Genomic DNA, 21,675 nt, shown 5'->3' with positions numbered 1-21,675 from the left:
CCTTGATTGCTTCTCTCCTCTCCCTAAAACCTTAGAAAAAGAGCCTTGAGTACCTGTAGCAGCGGCACCTCTCTGACCAGGTAGCTGTCCAGCGTCTTAGCTGTCCGTGGGTCTGTCCTATGTGTCCCGGGAAGAGGGGCAAGGCGCACTAACAGGGCTGCGAGGGGAGAAACGGTAATTTATAAGCGCTTTCTTCCTGACCTCTCGTGTCTGTTGTCTAATGAGAGAGAACTGAGCATCACCCATCCTGCTGAGTGGAAAAACACCAGCTCGGCCTCGTCTTTGGCGGAGGAGGGGGGGAGGAGTCGACGTGGGGGAAAAGGAGGGGCCTTGGCTCAGTCAGTCATGTCGCTATTCCCATGCAGAGACCGGGGGGGGGGGGAAAGGCTGGGCTGGCGGGCGGCCCGGCGGGCTGCGCGAGGCGAGGAGGAGCTGTCAGGCACGAGGAGGTGGGAACAGCTGCTGGGTTGGGTTCCTCTTGCTGCAGCTGTGAAGCTAGTGCTGGTGCTGCTGGAAGGCGGGAAAGCGAGCCAGCGGCTCCGGGCGTGTGCCAGGAGGCAGGAAAATTTCCCCTTTCTGGCGTGTGAAGCTAATGAAAAGCGGGGTGTGCGTGCGCAAAAGAAAGTGCAAAGAGGCAAGGGGAAGCCCTGATGATTGCACCACACAAAGGGTTCCCCCCACCCTCACAGTGTGAGCAGGGAGTGCAACTCACAATAACCTTTGACTCCCCTGTTCTATCTAATACAAGGGTTTGGTTACGTCTTCGCAAAGCCACGAGGCTCTTGGCAAACGGTGATGTTTCTGGTTCTCCAGCCTGTTCTCTTTCCTTTGCCGACGCCACCAATCCCAGGTGAGGGAGGATAAATAAAACAGGGCGCCACGCCACGCATGGTCACAAAGAGGCAAATCCGTCGGCTCAATGTAGAGCTGCAACCAATCGCAGTTCCCTGTACAGTCCAGCTGTGTCATGTAGGCCCTATTTGCAAGCGCGTGTTTGTCACCTTCCTGCTTCGGGTTTTGAGGTGTAGGATTAAAACGGGAGGGAAACCTTTGGTCCTCCAGATGTTGCTGAAGGACAGCTACCATCAGCTTCAGCAAGCATGGCCAATAGTCAGAGATGATGGGAACTACAATTCAGCAACATCTGGAGGGCTAGCAGTTCCCCACACCTGGCTTAAAACGTTTAAAGGGTGTGCTAAATGTGTGAAGTGAGAGTGGAGGGTTGTGGGGTGGGGTGTGGTTGAGGGAAACTTGATGACCACCAACTTGGATGCCTTTAAAAGAGGGTTAGACAAATTCCTGGGAAAATGAAGCTATCAGTAGCTACTAGCCACGATGGCTAATGTCCCTCCAGTGTTGATATGCCTCTAAATACCAGTCGCTGGGATGCACAGGGGTGGAAAGTGTAATTGCATTCGAGTCCTGCTTGCAGGCTTCCCATGGGTGTCTGGTTGGCTACTATGAGAACAAGATGCTGGACTAGATGGGCCTTTGATCTGATCCAGCAGAGCTCTGGTTATGCTTCTTATGTTCCAGTTCTTGCTCAGCTCAGCTATGGCAGTTGGTGTGTAACCTTGGAAGAGAAGTCACTCTCCAATTATCCTACCTCACAAGGCTGTTGTAGGGTTGAATCACTTTGAGTTCATTGGAAGTTAGGAAAATCCCAAATGATAAATGGATTAAAAGTGTTACAAATAAGTGCTTTGAAGCCACAACAAGCTTTAATTTGAGATGAACTCAGCCTTAGTAGTGCCTATTTTCAGTACAATGGCTCAGTCCTGCAATGTGATTTTTTTTATTGCCACTGAATATGTGCCTAACTAAACACTCATAAATTTTGCTCACTATAGTACAGAACTATAGTCCACACACATCTGGAATGACACGTTCTTGGTAAAAGGGTGCGTCTTCTCAGCAGGCATGGATCTGGCATTTCTCCAAATGAATCATTGTTTGAAATCCCACCCCCATTTAATGAAAAAAGGGACATCTGGTAATTCTATTCACATCAAGCCAATTGGGGGGGTGAGGGGAGGGGAGCATCAGAGGAGCATACCTTTAGGTAGAAGACCTTATCAGTATGTGAATGTGGCAAATTGAAAAGGATAGAGAGGTGCCATTAGGCAGAGAAGTAAATGTGCAACACAAAAATGGTAAAACAGTTTTCTTTAGAGAGAAAAACCAATGTGTGTAAAGTCACCACAATAAATTTGAGAGATCTCAGAAGGTACTCTCCAGGCCTTGTGATAATGCACTCTTGCATACTTGAAAAACTCCACTTCGCTTTGCAAATGGATGGTCCCAATGCTTGAATGAGAGGAGAAAGACTCCCCCATAATCCCCTTACCTTTTGTGTAGCCTTCTTATCTACTGTTTTTAGAAGATGGGGGCAGGGCAGGGAGTTCAGGTGGCTAAAATGGGAGTGAACCAGGGACTAGACCTTGTGGAATTCATTAATACCCCCTTCCCCTCCCCCATTATTTGGGCACTCAACAGTCATAATCAAACCAGTGGTATTGCAATCAGCTTTACTGTTGCCAAGATGTAACCAGACAAACCGGAAATATTCTTTGTTTAGGTGACAGATATGATGGGAAGGAGAACAGTACAGATCAAATCATTAGGATATCAGTCCTGCTGAAAGATGCAGAAAAGGGCAACCAATGCGATCAGGGGGTTGGAGCAACTCTTATAAACAAAACTTACAATATTTGAGGCTTTTCAGTTTAGCAAAAAATGGTGATCAAGGGTGACATGATAGGGTGTATAAAATTATCCATGATGCGGAAAAAGTGGATAAGGAGTTTTTTCTCCTTCATAGTACTAGAACTTGGGGTCTTCAAATGAAGCTGAAGGAGGGGAAAGATTAAGGATAAGACACACTTAAGTATAGTTCAGGCAGTATTTGAACTACAACTCCCATCAGCCCAATCCAGTGGCCATGCTGGCTGGGGCTGATGGGAGTTGTAGTTAAAAAAAGTAACTATTCCAAGCTCTGATTTAAACTAAGGAATTCACTACCAAAAATATGAAAGCTTGAAAATGGGATTACAAAGATTAAGAGGATTTTAAAAATTTATTTATATTTATTTAATAGAATTTATACACTGCTTAATCATTAAAACCTCTAAGCAGATTTGTTGTTGTTATGTGCCTTCTAGTCAATTACGACTTATGGCGACCCTATGAATCAGTGACCTCCAAGAGCATCTGTCGTGAACTGCCCTGTTCAGATTTTGTAAATTCACTAAGCAGATATGTACTAGTTATGATGGATGTGCACTACCTCCAGGATCCGAGAGAACATATATCTGAATATCAGTTGATGAGGAATATGAGAGAGAGAGAGAGAGAGAGAGAGAGAGAGAGAGAATCTGGCTGGGCATGGTGGGAAACATAGGCCTTTGGTCTAATCTAGCTGGACTCTCCTTATGTTCTTAAGACCTCTTAACCCCTTGCGCTGGCACTGGAGATGGCTGCATCCCTGCAAGGTGGTAGTCATGATTGCATTGGACTTTTGCAATATAGGAAATGAGTTTTGCAATGTAGGAAAGTGATAGATCTTCCACCAACTCCTTAATTTCCATTTTTCCCCTGCCCCTAGATTTCTATATAATAGGTCTACCAGGCTTATAACACCAATGAAGTGTTGCAGATGCCATAATCTATAGAAAGAATATTTCCTCTTCTGTTCTAGGGGCAAGTAGAGCAGAAGTGTTCATAATCTATGCCCCACTTTCCTTGTGCAAAGTTTGGTTATTGCTGTTTTAGTTCAATTTTTCTTTTGTTTGATTGAATCCAACATGCAAACTTAAAAATAATCAGGCTACTTTAGGCCCTAGTGTGTAAGAGGAAACAAAGATGTTTTGGAATCAGGTCATAATAAACAGTACCTAGAACTAAGTCATATAATAATAATAATCAATCTTGTATGACACAAAATTGGGTACTGGTAGTCCTTGTTTTGTTAAGCATGAGTGTCAAGTTACATTGTAATGCCCCCATCCTAAAAATTCCTGTTCATGAGCACACCATTCCAAATCAGTAAGAGGTAGTACATAAAATGTGCTTTGAATTCTGGGTCCAATTCATCTTTATAGCCTTGAGTGCCACCAGAATAGTTTAGGAGTAATTCCTTTGATTCCTACTGGGATGTGTGTGCTTTACATGAATAAGATGGGAAATAATTTAGTTTACTTGAGCTAAATTTACGTTTAGGACTAGCATTTGGCAGATTAGGATTCTTAAATGTAGAATATGACCAGATTTGATAGATAATCTATCCACAGTCATTTTATTAGAATCAGCAAAATCGTATGCCTCACTATGAAATTAGATTAGAATCAGAGTGATTAGAATTCAGTTATTAATTACTTGGCAAATCTACCAAGCATCAGCTAAAATGTTAACAATGTAAACCTGGAATACCTCTTAAATTAGCATGACATCTGAATAATTTGCCACAATATGCTGCAGGAAATATTTTAAAAAGGTTCTAAACGAAGATTAGAAAAGTATGGAAGCTTATTATTCTCTTACATTATTACAGCGAAACAGGTCTCAGCCTGTGTAATGACTAGGTGCCCACTCCATATAAGATGCTCAGAGGCCCCTATAACACACACACATGTGCAGAGTGGCATGGGAGCTACTTCCTTGTAGCATGATCCCACTGGTGAGTGTGTATGCACACACATGCAAATATTCCAACTACATAGGTTGTCGAACTACCACCCATTCAGCACCTTCCCTTTGGGCAATTTGCCAATCAGGTAGGTCCTGCCTGCCCAAATGGATTGTTTACACACATTCCTCAGCAGTGTGAGACTATACCAAGGGGAAGCACCTTCTACATGATTGGGTGTGCGTGGGAAAGGGACCTGAGCTTCCCAAAAATATATAAATAAAATAAATAGGTTGAGTGATACAGGCTATGTCTATCTGTTCCAACAACCAATTTACCACATAAGCTTTTTAAATCCATGAGGGGAAGGGGAAATGGAGCTGTCACTCACATGTGAATTGGAACTTATGGGGAGGACTTAGGCTAGTCATTTCTTTCAGATTCTGTAGCCCCTCATCTGTAATAATTGTCAATAATAGTGCACAGTTCAACAGGTCTATTGTGAGGATAACTAAAGATTCATGTGTATGTGTGTTATTGGTTTAAATGTTGATGGGCTGGATCCAAAGAACTGTTTAACCAGTTCCATAAAACACAAAGGAGCTTTTAAGATGTGTTTTGCTTAAACAGTAACTTTCCTTCTCGCTGTTAGGCTGCATGGCAAACTGCTGGTGACATGGCAATGGGATCAGAAAGCAAATAATTCCACTAGAAACAATGAAGAGTTTTGTAGCACCTTAATGACTAGTAAATTGATCATGGCAGAAGCTACAAGCTGCTGAACTCTAAGGAACAAGCATTTCTTTGGTTTTTCCAGTTTTTGAGGAGCAGGGAAAAAACTGTAAAAGCAGAAGAAACCATCAACATGATATTTCTTCACATATTCATTTATTAAAATTTATATCTGGTCCTTCCCCCAAAAGGATCCCAAACTGGCAAACACACAAGAAAACATCTTTTAAAAAGTAGAACAAAGAAAATTATGTATACTGAAAATTATTATCTCTCCTCTGGTCCTCCAGTGTCGAGCACACACAAATCACCCGTTTCCATAGAAAGAGTTGAGATAAAGAGGGGGTGGGGAAACCCTGAGTCATTCAGCACTACATGAAATGTAATCAGTCTCATTTTCACTATGACTATCAGTTCCTTTGTTTTTATGTGTGTGTGTTCCTCTGTAATTTCTCCCACTACCAGTCCATTGAGGCCTAGTCAAAGGGACAGATTCACCAACTATGCTAACAAGAGGAAGCCTACAAGCAAAGAAGGCACTGAATCTTTCTTCCCCCTCTTGTGTCAATTGCAGTGCCTCCTAGAGGTAGAAATGTATGTTGCTCTTGCATTTGTGAGTTGCACTCTACAATTCTGGACTTGGTTGTAATGATCTGATACTATACATAGTCTTCCTGTTACATAGTTTTTAGAAATCATCATGAGGGAGTAAATATATGAACACCTTGTCTTAAATATTTTAGTCTTCATTCTAAAAGAAAATATTTCATAATCCAAAATTGTTCAATTTTTCCAGTTTTTCAGAGAAAAACAACAAAAAAAGGCTAGGGGGGATGAGAATTCCCCCCCTAAATTTTTCCAGTTTTTTTCTCAGGTCTTCACATCTCTATTTATGACTAACAGCACTCACCCTCTGGAAAAGATTCCACTAGAGTAGATCAAGCCCATTAAGTGAGCCTAAGCAACTTCTACCCAATGTAATTGGTTTTGATGGCTCTACGTGCTTTATTTATCTAATTATTGTTTTCCAATCCTATGTACCCTGCTTTTCCATCTAAAAGATTATCAAACCAGCTAGCTAGATTCCTTTAAAAACTGCAATAAAAATCATTCAATTATTGTAAACAGCAAGATAAAAGCAAATAAGCAGTGCTATACTTAAAACATGTAGGAAAAAGAATTGAAAACTGCCTGCCAGAAAGCAAATAAAAATGGGGCCAGGCAGACCTACTTGAGAGACCATTCCAAAGCCACAACAGAAAAAGTGCTATCTTTGCTGTCCCTTATATCACATTTTTAAATAAGCCACCTATAGCATTTGGGGTGTGTGTCAAAAAGTGAAATATGAGTAAATAAAAGAGAGGATTAACTCAGGGCAGGGGACCTACTCCTTGAATCCTCACTAAGCAAAAGGGTGTGTATGGAATGCAACAAAGAGTTATCTAGAAAGGATCTGGCTACAGCCGACAAAAACAGTTTGTTGCAGGGATTACAGTCTATGGAGTCAGTTTAGGTGTTGATCTGCCTGCAGTTACAACAAAGGAAGTGGTCTGTTTGAAAAGACTTCCAGTTGACAGGGTTTTCTGCACCATATGAATGTTCCTCAAAAGGTTATCTTAGGCCAGGACAAGGGTATGGTCGGAATAGGCCACTAATGGTATGGTGGGAATAGGCCACTTTCTTACGCCCAGAAAAATGTTTTGTTACACCCACAAATTTCCATTTAATTGACTCAAAGGACTTATGTTTTCATGGGTATAAGCCCCCTAAAACTGTGTTTTGAATAGTTGTTAACTTCCAGTTGCAGTTATAGGTTATCATAAAGATGTGGACCATTTGGAAGCTTGCCTAATGTGTTAATTAACTTTTTTTTTAAAGGTCAAGGGCTGTAGCCTAAGGGAACAAATTGCTGCAGTTGAAAGATATGTAATGCATTGAATTCAGCGTTCTGCATTGTAATGCGACTAGTGTTGCTGGCTGTCCAGTTTTTGCCCAGAGCCTCTGGTTTTTGGGGGTCCTTTCCAGGTCTCTGGGTGAGTCACCTTATTTTCCAGACTCTTAGCTTTCATTTAAAAAATATTTAAGTTTCTAGGTGGTCTGGTTCAAAAGATATAAACCAAAATGTCACACACACACCCCGCAACTTCTGTTAGTTCCAGCTGCTCTAATCCCTTCCCATTCAGGTTTTTAGCCAATAAGTGAAGTCAGGGTTGGGATTGACAAGATTTGTTGACTTCAGGCAATACCTAAACCCACAGTTTCCTTTTCCTGCTTGTCTTACATCAGCCATTCAGTAAATATATAGCTTTCAGCAGCATAAAGAGTACTTTCTCTGTACAGGATTGGGACTTGCTTCTGAGTAAACATGCATAGGATTGCACTGCAACAGAAGATCACAGCAGGATCTTGGTAGGCATAACTGTACATGCAAAATTACTTGCATTAATTTAATTACTTGTAAATATAGCATATTATACATTTTATCTTTCAAATAATTTTTGAACAGTAGTTTTAAAAAGTACATGCTGCAGTGTTATATTTTTCTAATTAAGGAGTCAGACAAGTTTAAATTTTACTGGACTGTTGAAGAGGCCAGTTTATTTGTCTTATTCATAGCCTGTTTTGAAAACCTTCCCAGTATGAAGCTTTTCTGGGAGTAAAGTTGCAATGCTAATTGCACATACCTAGGAGCTAACCCCATTGAATTCAGTAGAACTTACTTTTGAGTAGACATAATAAATAATAATAAATTTTATTTATTGGTCGCCTATCTGTCCAGGTTAGTGGACACTCTAGGCAACTTACAACGGCAAAAACAATACATAGTATACAGCATAATAAACCAATAACATATCATAATCAGTTTAAAACAGTTCCAGTTAAAACCCCATAAAAATCAATCCTCCCCCATTCCATAGGCCTGCCTGAACAGCCAGGTCTTTAAGGCTTTGCGAAAACCTGTCAGGGAGGGAGCATGTCGGAGATTGAGAGGAAGGGAATTCCAGAGGGTGGGGGCCACAATCGAAAATGCCCTCTCTCTGGTCCGCACCAGTCTCGCTGTTTTAACTGGTGGGACCGAGAGAAGGTCTTGCGATGCTGATCTTGCCAGGCAGCATAATTGGTGATTCTGGAGGCGCTCCTTCAGATAGACTGGGCCGAAACCGTATAGGGTTTTAAAGGTCAACACCAACACCTTGAATTGGGCCCGGTAAGCAACTGGTAACCAGTGAAGATCTATTAACACTGGCGTGATATGATCACGGCGACGGCTGTGCTTAATCAAGCGTGCCGCCGCATTCTGTACCAGCTGTAACTTCCGGACCGTGTTCAAGGGTAACCCCACGTAGAGCGCATTACAGTAGTCTAAGCGAGAGGAGACCAGGGCATGTATCACCCGTGGGAGCAGATGAACAGGAAGGTAGGGTTGCAGCCTCCGTATCAGATGTAACTGATACCAAGCTGCCCAACTCACCGCCGAGACCTGAGCCTCCATGGACAGCCTGGAGTCAAGAATGACCCCGAGGCTGCGGACCTGGTCCTTCAGGGGTAATCTCACCCCATTAAGCATCAGGTCCGTAATACCCAGCCTTCCTCTGTCTCCCACAAGCAACACCTCGGTCTTGTCGGGATTCAGCTTCAGCCTGTTCTCTCCCATCCATCCACTTACGGATTCCAGGCACTTGGACATGGTATCCACAGCCAACTCTGGTGAGGACTTAAATGAGAGATAGAGCTGAGTGTCATCCGCATATTGGTGACACTTCAGCCCAAAACTCCTGATGATGGTCCCCAGCGGTTTCACATAGATGTTAAACAGCATGGGAGAGAGGATAGAGCCCTGTGGCACCCCACAATTAAGAGGCCAAGGATCTGATACCTCATCTCCCAAAGCTACCCGTTGGTGCCTATCTGAGAGATAGGAATGGAACCACTGTAAAACAGTGCCCCCTATTCCCAATCCCCCTAGGCGATCCAACAGGATACTGTGGTCAACGGTATTGAAAGCCGCTGAGAGATCTAGGAGGATGAGGAAGGTATATTCTCCCCTATCCAACGCCCTCCTCATATCATCCACCAGAGCGACCAAGGCTGTTTCAGTTCCATGTCCAGTCCTGAAACCCGATTGGAATGGATCTAAATAATCCATTTCTTCCAAGTGTGTCTGTGACTGTCTGGCCACCACTCGCTCAATTACCTTGTTTAAGAATGGTAAATTAGAAACTGGGCGGAAGTTATTCAGCTCTTGGGGATCCAAGGAGGGTTTTTTTAAGATGGGCTTTATCACCGCCTCCTTGAGGGCTAATGGCATTGCACCCTCTTTCAAGGATGCATTTACCACTGCCTTGATCCCTTCGCTCAGTCTCTCTTTGCAACTCGTGACGAGCCACGAAGGGCAAGGATCAAGCAGACAGGTGGTTGGCTTCACAGTACTGAGCACCTTGTCCACTTCCTCAGAGGGAAGAGGCTGAAACCGATCCCACCGGACTGGAATGCAACTGGCCGACCCTGGCCTACTACCTGTATCCACGGTGAACGGAATCATGCTCTTCAGGCGCTTGATTTTACCAGCAAAGTGTTTAGCAAAAATGTCACAGGAGATTTTAGATTGCTCCATGGGTTCCTGAGCAACTGGACCGACCAGGCTTCGGACCACCTGGAACAATCTCCTGGGACAACACTCTGCTGACGCAATAGAGGCAGTGAAGAATTCCCTCTTTGTTGCCTTTGTTGCCACCTGGTAGGCAGCTATTGCCGCTCTAACCAGTGTCCGATCATCTTCAGTGCGAGATTTCTGCCACCGGCGCTCAAGTCGTCTCACCTCCTGTCTCAGACCCCGCAACCATGGTGTATACCAGGTGCTGTCTGAGTTCTATTCAGGGGGAGAGGACGTTTCGGAGCCACCCTATCCAAAGCCACAGTGATCTCCCTGTTCTACTCCATCACCAGGGCTTCGGCCGGGCGTCCTTCAGTCAGCTCCAAATCACCCAGCGCATTCAGGAATCCCTGCGGTTCCATCAGGCGTCTGGGGCGGACCATCCTAATAGGTCCTTGTCCCCTGCGGAGGGTGTGCAGCATCGAGAGATCTATATTCACCAGATAGTGATCTGACCATGACACAGGGTTAGAAGAAACAGCCCCCATTTTCAGAACACTTCCCTCCCCTCCCAAGACAAACACAAGGTCAATAGCATGACCGGCTACATGGGTGGGCCCCGTATTACTAAGGTGCAGATCCCAAGAAGTCATGGTTTCAATGAAATCCCGAGGGGCTCCAGTAAGGGCAGTCTCGGCGTGTACGTTGAAATCCCCTACAACCAATAGGTTGGGGGAAAGCAACCGCACGCTCGAGATCACCTCGAGCACCTTGGTCAGGGAGTCTGCTGTGCAGCGGGGTGGGCGGTACACAAGTAGAATCCCTAAACTGCCCTTTGGGCCCAACCTCCAGTACATGCAATCAACAAACTTGGTCTCATGGAGAAGGGATCTGGCGAAAACCAGAGATCCCCGATAGATGACTGCCACTCCCCCTCCCCGCCTACCAATTCTCGGCTGCTGTGCGTATCGGAAACCGGCTGGACACATGGCCCCAAGTATAGGAGCTGAGGCCACATCCAGCCAGGTCTGCGTTCTCATCCAAGATCATGTCATGGATGAGTGCTGTTTTTTGTACCACAGACTTGGCATTACACAACAGCAGTCGAAGATTAGATGGAGTACTGCATCCCCCAGTTATCTTCTGGTTGTGGACAGGTCCGGAACAAGGGATGGATATTATGCATCTATTGCTTGTTCCCCTATGCTGGCATGGCCTGCCACTTGCGCCTCTCCAGGATCTGCCACCCAGCCTTTCAACATGGTTAGGATTGTGCTGAAAATTAATGGGACTTTTGAGTGAACATGGGAAAGAATTGTGTTGTAAATCTTTCTCTCCCCCTCAGATCCTTTTTTTTTTAAAGCAGTTAAGCAGGGCTTATTTAGGTGTCACTGCTTTAACTTGTGAGGAAACTAATTTTTTAAAAAAAGTTCTGCAATGGCCAACTGGTTTTGACAATAAACTATTAGATGAAGTGTGTGTATTTTTACATCTCCAGTGTGTGTATATATGGAATATTTCCAACTACGCTGTGAGGTAGGGTTGGAAATAGGGTTGCCAGGTCAGAAGCATCCCAAAACCTGAGATTTGAGGGGCGGACCCTAGTGATGTCACGGGGTGGGCCCGAGTATCCAGGGTTTGAGTGTGTGTATCTGAAGTTGAGTGGTCGGGACAGAATAGGGATTCTGTTGGTGTACCGCCTACCACACTGCTCAACAGTCTCCCTTCCTGGGCTAGCCGGGGTGGTCTCGGGGTTGATGTTGCGGTCCCCTCGGCTTGTGGTGCTAGGGGACTTCAACATCCATGCCGAGGCCGCCCTGTCTGGAGTGGCTCAGGACTTTATGGCCTCCATGACAGCCATGGGTCTGTCCCAAGTAATATCTGGCCCCGCTCATGTTGCTGGCCACACCCTGGACCTTGTTTTCTGTGTGGAGGGGGATTATGGTGATCATGGTGTGGAGGAACTTTCTGTAGTTCCGTTGTCATGGACAGACCACTACCTGGTTGGGTTTAGACTCACTGGGACTCAGAACCTCTGCAGGGGTGGGGGACTGATTAGGATGGTCCGCCCCAGGAGGCTGATGGATCCGGATGGTTTCCTGATGGCTCTTGGGGATTTTCCTGTCACCTCGGCAGGCGATTCTGTCGAAGCTCTGGTTCACCTCTGGAATGGGGAAATGGCCAGGGCGGTGGACACGATCACTCCTGAGCGTCCCCTGTCACGAAGTGGAGCCAGACCAGCCTCCTGGTTTACCAAGAAGCTGGCGGTGATGAAACGAATGAGACGGAGACTAGAGCAACGTTGGCGGAAGACTCGGAGCGAGTCTGATCGAACATGGGCTAGAGCCTATTTGAAGGCCTACTCCGTGGCAGTACGGGCAGCAAAGAAAGCATTCTTTTCTGCCACTATTGTGTCTGCAGGGAGCCGTCCAGCGGAGCTGTTTCGAATAGTCAGAGGCCTTTTACATCTTGGCGCCCGTAGGGATAATATAGACCATTCAACAGACCGCTGCCAAGAATTTGCATGGCACTTTGCAAATAAAATCACTCAGATTCATTCCGACTTGGATGCTATAGTTGATACAGTCTCAGTGGATGTAACTTTGGCTCCTGCCTGTCCAATAATAATGGATTCTTTTCAATTTGTACAGTCTGAGGATGTGGACAGGATCCTTGGAGAGGTGACAGCCACCACATGTCTTCTAGACCCCTGCCCTTCCTGGCTCATTAAATGCGCCAGAGAGGGACTGGCTGAGTGGGTGAAGGGAGTGATCAATTCCTCCTTACAACAAGGCAGAGTTCCAGTGTGCCTAAAGGAGGCAGTTGTAAGGCCTTTGTTGAAAAAGCCCTCCCTGGATCCCTCCATAATGGACAATTATCGGCCAGTTTCCAATATCCCATTTTTGGGCAAGGTAATAGAGCGTGTGGTGGCCTCCCAGCTCCAGGGATTCCTGGATGAAACTGAGTATATAGATCCATTTCAGTCTGGTTTCAGGCCTGGTTATGGGACGGAGACGACTTTGGTCGCCTTGGTGGACGACCTACACAGAGAACTGGACAGGGGGAGTGTGTCCTTGTTGGTTCTGCTGGACCTCTCAGCGGCTTTCGATACCATCAACCATGGTATCCTTCTGGGCCACCTTGCTGGGATGGGACTTGGGGGCACTGTTTTACAGTGGCTCCGTTCCTTCCTGGAGGGACGAACCCAGAAAGTGGTGCTGGTGGATTCCTGTTCGACTCCTTGGCCGTTGGCCTGTGGGGTCCCTCAGGGTTCAGTTTTGTCCCCCATGTTATTTAACATTTACATGAAACCGCTGGGAGAGGTTGTCCGGGGGTTTGGGGTTCGGTGCCATCAGTATGCTGATGACACCCAACTCTACTTCTCCTTTCCACCTAACTCCAAGGAAGTGGTGGACTGGATGAGGGCGAACAAATTGAAGCTTAATCCAGACAAGACAGAGGTGCTCCTGGTCAGTCGAAAGGCAAATCAGGGAATAGGGATACAGCCTGTGCTGGATGGGGTTACACTCCCCCTGAAGACACAGGTTCACAGTTTGGGTGTGCTCCTGGACTCAGCTTTAAATTTGGAGTCCCAGGTTTCTGCGGTGGCCAGGAGGGCTTTTGCACAATTAAGATTAGTGCGCCAACTGCGCCCGTTCCTTGAGCCGTCTGATCTGGCCATGGTGACACATGCCTTAGTTACATCCCGCTTAGATTACTGTAACATGCTCTATGTGGGGCTGCCTCTGAAGACTGTTCGGAAACTTCAGTTGGTGCAACGTGCTGCAGCCAGAATGTTAACTGGGGCTGGTTACAGGGACCATACGACTTCCCTGTTACAAAAGCTCCACTGGTTGCCACTCTGTTTCCGGACACAATTCAAAGTGCTGGTGATGACCTATAAAGCCCTATATGGCTTAGGTCCAGGCTATCTGTCAGACCGTATCTCCCTATATGAGCCTGCCCGGGCCCTGAGATCCTCAGGAGAGGCCCTTCTCTCGATACCTACGACTAGTGGGTACGCGAGATAGGGCCTTTTTGGTGGCTGCCCTGAGGCTTTGGAACTCCCTTCCTAGGGAAGCAAGAATGGCCCCCTCCTTGCAGTCCTTCCATTGGCAAGCAAAGACTTTTTTATTTCAACAAGCCTTTGGAAGTGAAAGCTGTTAAGGACAGGTCTTGGTGCTGCATTGCTGTTGTCTAACTGTATTATTTTAAACTGAGTTTGAATTATTTTAACTGTATGTATGAATGGTTTTAATACTGTAAATTGTTTAATTTGATTTTAATCTAGACTTTTGTATGTTTTTAATTATATGAGTGCTTTTATCTGGAAGCCACTGTGAGTTCCAGTTTTGGAAAAAGGGCGGGGTAAAAATAATGATAATAAATAAAATAATAATAATAATGTCACGGGGTGGGCCCCAGTGATGTCATTAAGCATGATAAATTAAGCATCATTCACAGTTGCTTGAAGCATACATTTAAAAAAATTATCTGATTGGAAATTAAGATAGAAATCTTAGCTAAAAGATGGAGCCTGGGTAGGGAACATTTAATCTAGCCTACTTGCTTTCAGCAAAAAGGGTTAAGTGCCTTCAGGCCAGGCCAGTCACCAGAAGGCCACTGCAGAGACAAAGGAGCCTAGTGTTGTGGAGATGTTAGATGGGAGCTTTGGGGAGTAAAGATGGATGCTTCTGAAGGCTGCAATTCTAAACACACTTACTAAGGGATTAAGCCCCATAGAACTCAGGACTGACTTCTAAGTAGATATAGTTTGGATTGTGCTGTTGGTAAACCTTGACTAGGGTTCTTCTGCAAAGACATCCATATCCAAGCAGGGTTGGCAACCCCCTGCCTGGAATGCCCTGCCCTTATCTTTTAACGTGGCTGCTCCAAACGTTTTTACAGATTTGACCCTTTACTTCAGAAAGGTCTGAAAAATGAGTAAGAGTAAGAAGTATCTTTTAAAATTGTTCTTTTCAATTCACTCTTGAATGAACATCATACCTAGGGCAGATCCACACCATTCATTTACAGCACATTCAACACCCATTTGAAGCACATGAATCCCACCACAGAATCATGGGAACTGCAGTTTGTTAAGAGTGGTGAGAACTATAACTGTGAGGGGGAAATGACACTTCCCAGAATTCTTTAGGGGAAGGCATGCAGTTTAAATGCGAGTTGGATGTGCTTTACACATATTGTGTGAATCCACTTGATAAATGTTGCCTGCATGTAAATTGTTTTAATTAATTTTTCAAAATGGAAATGAGCTATAAACTGTAGTGGGTGACCATGGGCTACTCACCATCTCTCAGCCTATCTGCCCCTCAGGATGAAAACAATGGAGAACCATGACTACCCCAAGGCATACTTAAAATGTAAAGGAAGTATTGTACAACCATAGTATGAAATCGGATACTTATAGGGACACAGCATGACAAAACTGGGTGGAAGTAACGAGTGGGGTACCACAGGGCTCAGTCCTGGGCTCAGTGCTCTTCAACATTTTTATTAACGACTTGGATGAGGAGGTACAGCGTATGCTTATTAGATCTGCAGATGATACAAAATTGGGGGGCATAGCCAATACCGTGGAAGACAGAAAGAAAATTGAAAGGGACCTTGATAGGCTAGAGCATTGGGCTGAAAACAACAGAATGAAATTCAATAAGGATAAATGCAAAGTTCTACACTTAGGAAAAAGAAACCAAATGCACAGTTATAAGATGGGGGATACTTGCCTGAGCAGTACGACATGCGAGAAGGATCTTGGAACTGTCGTTGATCACAAGCTGAATATGAGCCAACAGTGTGATGTGGCTGCAAAAAAGGCAAATGCAATAACAGGCTGCATTAACAGAAGTATAGTTTCCAAATCGTGTGAAGTATTAGTTCCCCTCTATTCAGCACTGGTTAGGCCTCATCTTGAGTGCTGCGTCTAGTTCTGGTCTCTGCACTTCAAGAAGGATACAGACAAACCGGAACAGGTTCAGAGGAGGGCAACAAGGATGATCAGGGGACTGGAAACAAAGCCCTATGAGGAGAGACTGAAGGAACTGGGGATGTTTAACCTGGAGAAGAGAAGACTGAGGGGAGATATGATAGCACTCTTCAAGTATTTGAAAGGTTGACACACAGAGGAGGGCCGGGATCTCTTCTCAATGGTCCCAGAGTGCAGGACACAGAATAATGGGCTCAAGTTGCAAGAAGCCAGATTTCGACTGGACATCAGGAAAAGCTTCCTAACTGTTAGAGCCATACGACAATGGAACCAATTACTAGAGAGGTAGTGGGCTCTCCAACACTGGAGGCATTCAAGAGGCAGCTGGACAGTCATCCGTTGGGAATGCTTTGATTTGGATTCCTGCATTGAGCAGGGGGTTGGACCTGATGGCCTTATAGGCCCCTTCCAACTCTACTATGATTCTATGAAAATATTTATATAAGCATGACTATCAAATATGTTTATTATTTATACAACCTGTAAAGATATTTATAGTGCAATCCTATGTTTATTTACTCAGAAGCAAGTCCCAATGTATTCAATGGGGCTTACTCAACCAGGGAAAACTGTACCCTGAAGTGATAAGGAGCTTGTTCTTTTAACAAGTCTTTTAAGTTGAGACCTTATCCCAGTCTGCGTCTGTGTTGGAATTGCTTTTTAATATGTTTTTAAACCTTTACTTTAAAAAAATGTTTTTAAAGCTTTTAAAAATGTTTTTAAAGATGTTTTGTTTTAATATATTTTACAGTCTGTTTTTATTATTTTTAAAGTGTTTTTAGTGCTTTTGTTTGCCGCCCTGGACTCCTACTGGGAGGAAGGGCGGGATATAAATCAAATAATAAATAAATAAACTTCATTCATTTTTTTAAAAAATCAGTATTAGTATTAATAATAATAATAATAATAAATTTAATTTCTGTGTCGCCTATCTGGCCAATGGCCACTCTAGGCGACGTACAAGGCAGTTAAAACACAATATAATAAAATACAATGGTACAATATAAAAACAGTATAAAAAACAATACAGCAGCAGACAATAACATTAAAACAGGGTAGGAGGCATTTCAATCTCAGTAATTAATCCTCCCTGGAAATCCCAAAGGCCTGTTGAAAGAGCCAGGTCTTTAAAGCTTTACGAAATGTATTTAGGGAAGAGGTGTGCTGGAGATCTTGTGGGAGGGAGTTCCAAAGGGTGGGGGCCGCCACTGAGAATGCCCTCTCTCTAGTACCCGCCAATCTAGCTGTTTTTGTCGGCGGGATTGAGAGAAGGCCCTGTGTGGCTGATCTTGTCGGGCGGCATAATTGGTGGCGTTGAAGGCGCTCCGTAAGATAGACTGGGCCGATACCGTATAGGGATTTAAAGGTTAATACCAACACCTTGAATTGGGCCCGGAAAACAACTGGAAGCCAGTGTAGATCGAACAACACTGGTGTGATGTGATCCCGGCGGCGACTGTTCATAAGTAGTCGAGCCGCCGCATTTTGTATAAGTTGTAGTTTCCGGACCGTTTTCAAGGGTAACCCCACGTAGAGCGCATTACAGTAATCCAAACGAGAGGTGACCAGGGTGTGTACTACCAGTGGGAGCTGATGAACAGGAAGGTAGGGTTGCAGCCTTCGTATGAGGTGTAGTTGATACCAGGCTGCCCGGCTGACTGCTGAAATCTGAGCCTCCATGGACAGCCTGGAATCAAGTACAGCCCCAAGGCTGCGGACCTGGTCCTTCAAGGGTAAAGTCACCCCATTGAACTTCAAGTCAACATCTCCCAACCTTCTTTTGTCCCCCACAAGCAGCACCTCGGTCTTATCGGGGTTCAGTTTCAGCTTGTTCCTTCCCATCCATCCACTCACGGATTCCAGGCACTTGGACAAGGTCTCCACAGCCGACTCTGGTGAAGATTTAAACGAGAGATAGAGCTGAGTGTCATCTGCATATTGGTGACACTGCAGCCCAAATCTCCTAATGATTGTCCCCAGCGGCTTCATATAAATGTTAAATAGCATGGGAGAGAGGATAGAACCCTGTGGCACACCACAATTGAGAGGCCAAGGGTCTGATACCTCCTCCCCCAATGCTACCTGTTGAAACCTATCGGAGAGGAAGGAATGGAACCACTGCAATACAGTACCTCCAATTCCCAATCCCTCCAGGCAATGTAAAAGGATACTGTGGTCGACAGTATCAAAAGCCGCTGAGAGATCGAGGAGGACAAGAAAGGAGAATTCTTCCCTATCTAATGCCCTCCTCAAATCATCTACCAGAGCGACCAAGGCTGTTTCAGTTCCGTGACCAGTCCTGAAACCCGATTGGTATGGATCCAAGTAATCCATTTCATCCAAGTGTGCTGACAACTGGTTGGCCACCACTCTCTCAATGACCTTGCCCAAAAATGGTAGATTCGAAATTGGGCGGAAGTTATTAAAACCTTGGGGATCCAAGGAGGGCTTCTTCAGGATGGGCTTTACAATTGCCTCCTTGAAGGCTGATGGCATCACACCCTCTTTCAAGGATGCGTTTACCACCGCTTTGATCCCCTCGCCCAATTTCTCTCTGCAGCTCATAAGGAGCCACGATGGGCAAGGATCCGTTAGACAAGTGGTAGGCTTCACAGTTGTAAGCACCTTGTCCACATCCTCAGAAGGGAGAAGCTGAAACTGATCCCAACTTACCGGCATGCAACTGGCCAACTCTGGTTCATCCACTGTATCCACGGCGCATGGAATCGAGCTCCATAAGTGTTCGATTTTATCAGCGAAGTGCTTTGCTAATATGTCACAGGAGGCCTTTGACTGTTCCAAGGGTTCCTGAGCAACTGGACCGACCAGGCTTCAGACCACCTGGAACAGCCTCCTGGGACAGCACTCCGCAGACGCAATAGAGGCAGCAAAGAAGGCCTTCTTTCCTGCCTTTATTGCCACCTGGTAGGTAGCTACTGCTGCTCTAACCTGTGTCCGGACATCTTCGGAGCGGGATTTCCGCCACCGGCGTTCTAGTCGTCTCACCTCCTGTCTCAGACTACGCAACCGCGGTGTATACCATGGTGCTAGCTGAGTTCTATTCAGTGGGAGAGGACGTTTCGGAGCCACCCGGTCTAATGCCCTGGTGATACCATCATTCCACTCCTTCACCAGGTTTTCGACTGGGCGACCTTCAGCAGGTTCCAATTCCCCAAGCGCAGTCAGGAATCCATCCGGATCCATCAGGCGCCTGGGGCGGACCATTTGAATAGGTCCTTCACCCCTGCGGAGGGGGCATGGTATCGAGAAGTTCATGTTTACCAGGTAGTGATCTGACCATGACACCGGGGTGGAATAAACCACTCCCAATTTCAGACCACTTCTCTCCTCTCCCAGGACAAACACAAGGTCAAGAGTATGACCGGCTACATGGGTGGGCCCAATATTACTAAGGTGCAGTTCCCAGGAAGCCATGGTTTCCAGGAAATCCTGAGGGGCTCCAGTGAGAGTGGTCTCGGCATGCACATTAAAGTCACCCAGCACTAACAATTCTGGGGACAATGCCCGTACAGCCGAGACCACCTCCAGCACCTCGGCCAGGGAGTCCGCTGTGCAGTGGGGTGGGCGGTACACCAGCAGGATCCCTAAACTGCCCTTCGGGCCCAACCTCCAGTACATACAATCAACAAATTGGGTCCTATGAAGAGGAGGTCTGGCAAAAACCAAGGACTCTCGATAGATGACTGCCACGCCCCCTCCCCGCCTTCCCACCCTCGGCAGCTGTGCATAATGGAAACCTGGTGGACACATGGCCTCAAGAATGGGAGCAGAGGCTTCGTCCAACCAAGTCTCCGTAATGCATGCCAGGTCTGCCCGCCCATCCAAGATCGTGTCATGGATGAGTGAGGTCTTCTGCATTACAGACCTGGCATTACATAACAGCAGTCGAAGGTCGGTAGGAACCTTGCGTCCCCCAGCTTCCATCTGGTTCTGAGCAGACCCGGAACATGGGATGGATATAATGCATCTATCCCGTGTTCCCCTATTCCGGCATGGTCTGCCAGCAGCACCCTTCCAGCGCCTGCCGCCCAAACTTCCTATAACTTGGCCCCCCACCTGTCATGGCCCCGTCAGAGGACTCCTCAGATGAGGACGACTCGGGAGTAACAGCAGCAGACCCAGGAGCAGCAGACTCAGAAGGAGACACAGAGGAGCCTCCTGAGAATCCAGCTCCTTCTCCCCTTCAGCTGCAGAGCACCCCAGATACAGCAGAGGCCCTGCAGCCAGACACAGACAGTGCACAGGATACTCCCCCCTTACCTGCAGAACATAGACAGCAGAAGGTCAGGCAGAAGAGAGGCAGGCCTGTCTCCTTAAGGCCCAAACGCTGAGGGCTCACACCTGCTGTCAACCCTGCTCTTTATAAGGCACACCTTGGCTGCAGCTTGTTGCTGACTGCAACGTCAGGCATGGCTTGTGTGTTCCTAGTTTCCGTGCAACCTCTTTTGGACTGACCCCTTGGCACTTGATCCCGGACCTCTACTGACCTCGCTTCTGGACTCCTGACTCGGCAAGTACGCTTCGGACAAGCCTGGCCCTTATCAGCTCCCCTCCTCCTAGACCTGGCAGATTTACGACCAGACTGCCGGCTAAGGACTTTGCTTCCCTGCCAACCACCCAGGAATTTCCAGCCCCCACCGGCACTGCTGATGCAGTGTAGAGCTGACACCACCTCCCTCCCCGGCTTGCACATGCCTCTATCCCTATCTCAGTCAACAGGCCACCCACCCTAACAAAATTAGTCCGGAGACCTGCCTCTGTATCCTATATAGCTGTAATTAAAATAATTCAATTTAACTTAAACTAAATCAATATAAATTACAACCCAATTTCACATTCACATTCACACAGTCATACACACTCCACAAACACTCCAACTGTAATTGGCCACAATGATGGATCACCATACACCATACACCTCACATACAGCATACACTTAAGTATACATTCACACCATTCAGTTCAAACCTGTAAGCCAAACATAGTCCAACACTGTGGATGTAAATGAAGTCTCTCTTCTTCCCACCAAACGCCACCAGACAGATGATAATGGTGGCAAAGGGCATAAGCCCTAGTATGAAACATAAGCCGCCAACTGCAGCGGGATAGAGGCCGTGGCGGTCACAGGGCTCAACTCACAACAGCAGGCCAGGTATAGAACAGGGACGGCTGTAATGGACACAGCCACGGTAGCGGAAAGAGGGGCAGGCTGTCCAACGACCAGCCACACCCCGACAAGTCCAGTCGCAGCAGAAGAAAAAGTCCCCAACACGTCCCGACCAGTCCAGCCGCAGTAGGAGGAAGGAGAGCCCGCAGAGATGACAACATACTAAAAACTGTGATAAACCCTGCCTAATTTCTTTAAAAATAGGGTTGGAGGGAGAGAGAAAGCTTTACTACAAGTCTGCACTATGTTTACTCACAAGTCCCATTAATTTACAGCACAATCCTAACCATGTCTACTCAAAAGTAAGTCCTAATGGAGTTCAATGGTACATGCTTTACTCCCAGAAATTGCTTTACTCCCAGAAAAGCAGATATTGGATTAAATACTTTCATATTTCATAGCCCAGGGTCTGACTCTTGGACAGAAGAGGGGAAAAAAACATTAAGCCATATTACTTATGCAAACTGCAAAAATCTTAAAGCCACCATTTTCTGACTTTCAGCCTAGGCATGCCTGGATCAACAAGTCAC

General features: G+C 46.0%; 1 protein-coding gene across 5 annotated transcripts in view; it reads right to left on the bottom strand.

Annotated features, from left to right (window-relative positions):
* The window catches only part of SLC6A6 (solute carrier family 6 member 6), a 108,600-nt gene that overhangs the window by 79,834 nt on the left and 7,091 nt on the right, over positions 1 to 21,675 (bottom strand). For 3 of the 5 annotated variants that reach the window (XM_061618427.1, XM_061618430.1, XM_061618429.1), the window contains exon 1: positions 54 to 277. Coding sequence is in view for 2 of the 5 variants with exons in the window: in XM_061618432.1 (XP_061474416.1) it covers positions 15,698 to 15,776 (79 nt within the window). In the remaining 3 variants the exon portion in view is untranslated. Of the gene's footprint in view, positions 1 to 53; positions 278 to 15,697; positions 15,777 to 21,675 lie in introns of those variants that run through there. The other 2 variants (XM_061618432.1, XM_061618428.1) reach the window with 1 other exon arrangement.

This window comes from Rhineura floridana, chromosome 3, assembly GCF_030035675.1.
Source record: "Rhineura floridana isolate rRhiFlo1 chromosome 3, rRhiFlo1.hap2, whole genome shotgun sequence".
NCBI classification, from domain to species: domain Eukaryota; kingdom Metazoa; phylum Chordata; class Lepidosauria; order Squamata; family Rhineuridae; genus Rhineura; species Rhineura floridana.
Note: the sequence above shows the minus strand (reverse complement) of the source record. Positions and strands in the feature narration are given on the sequence as shown.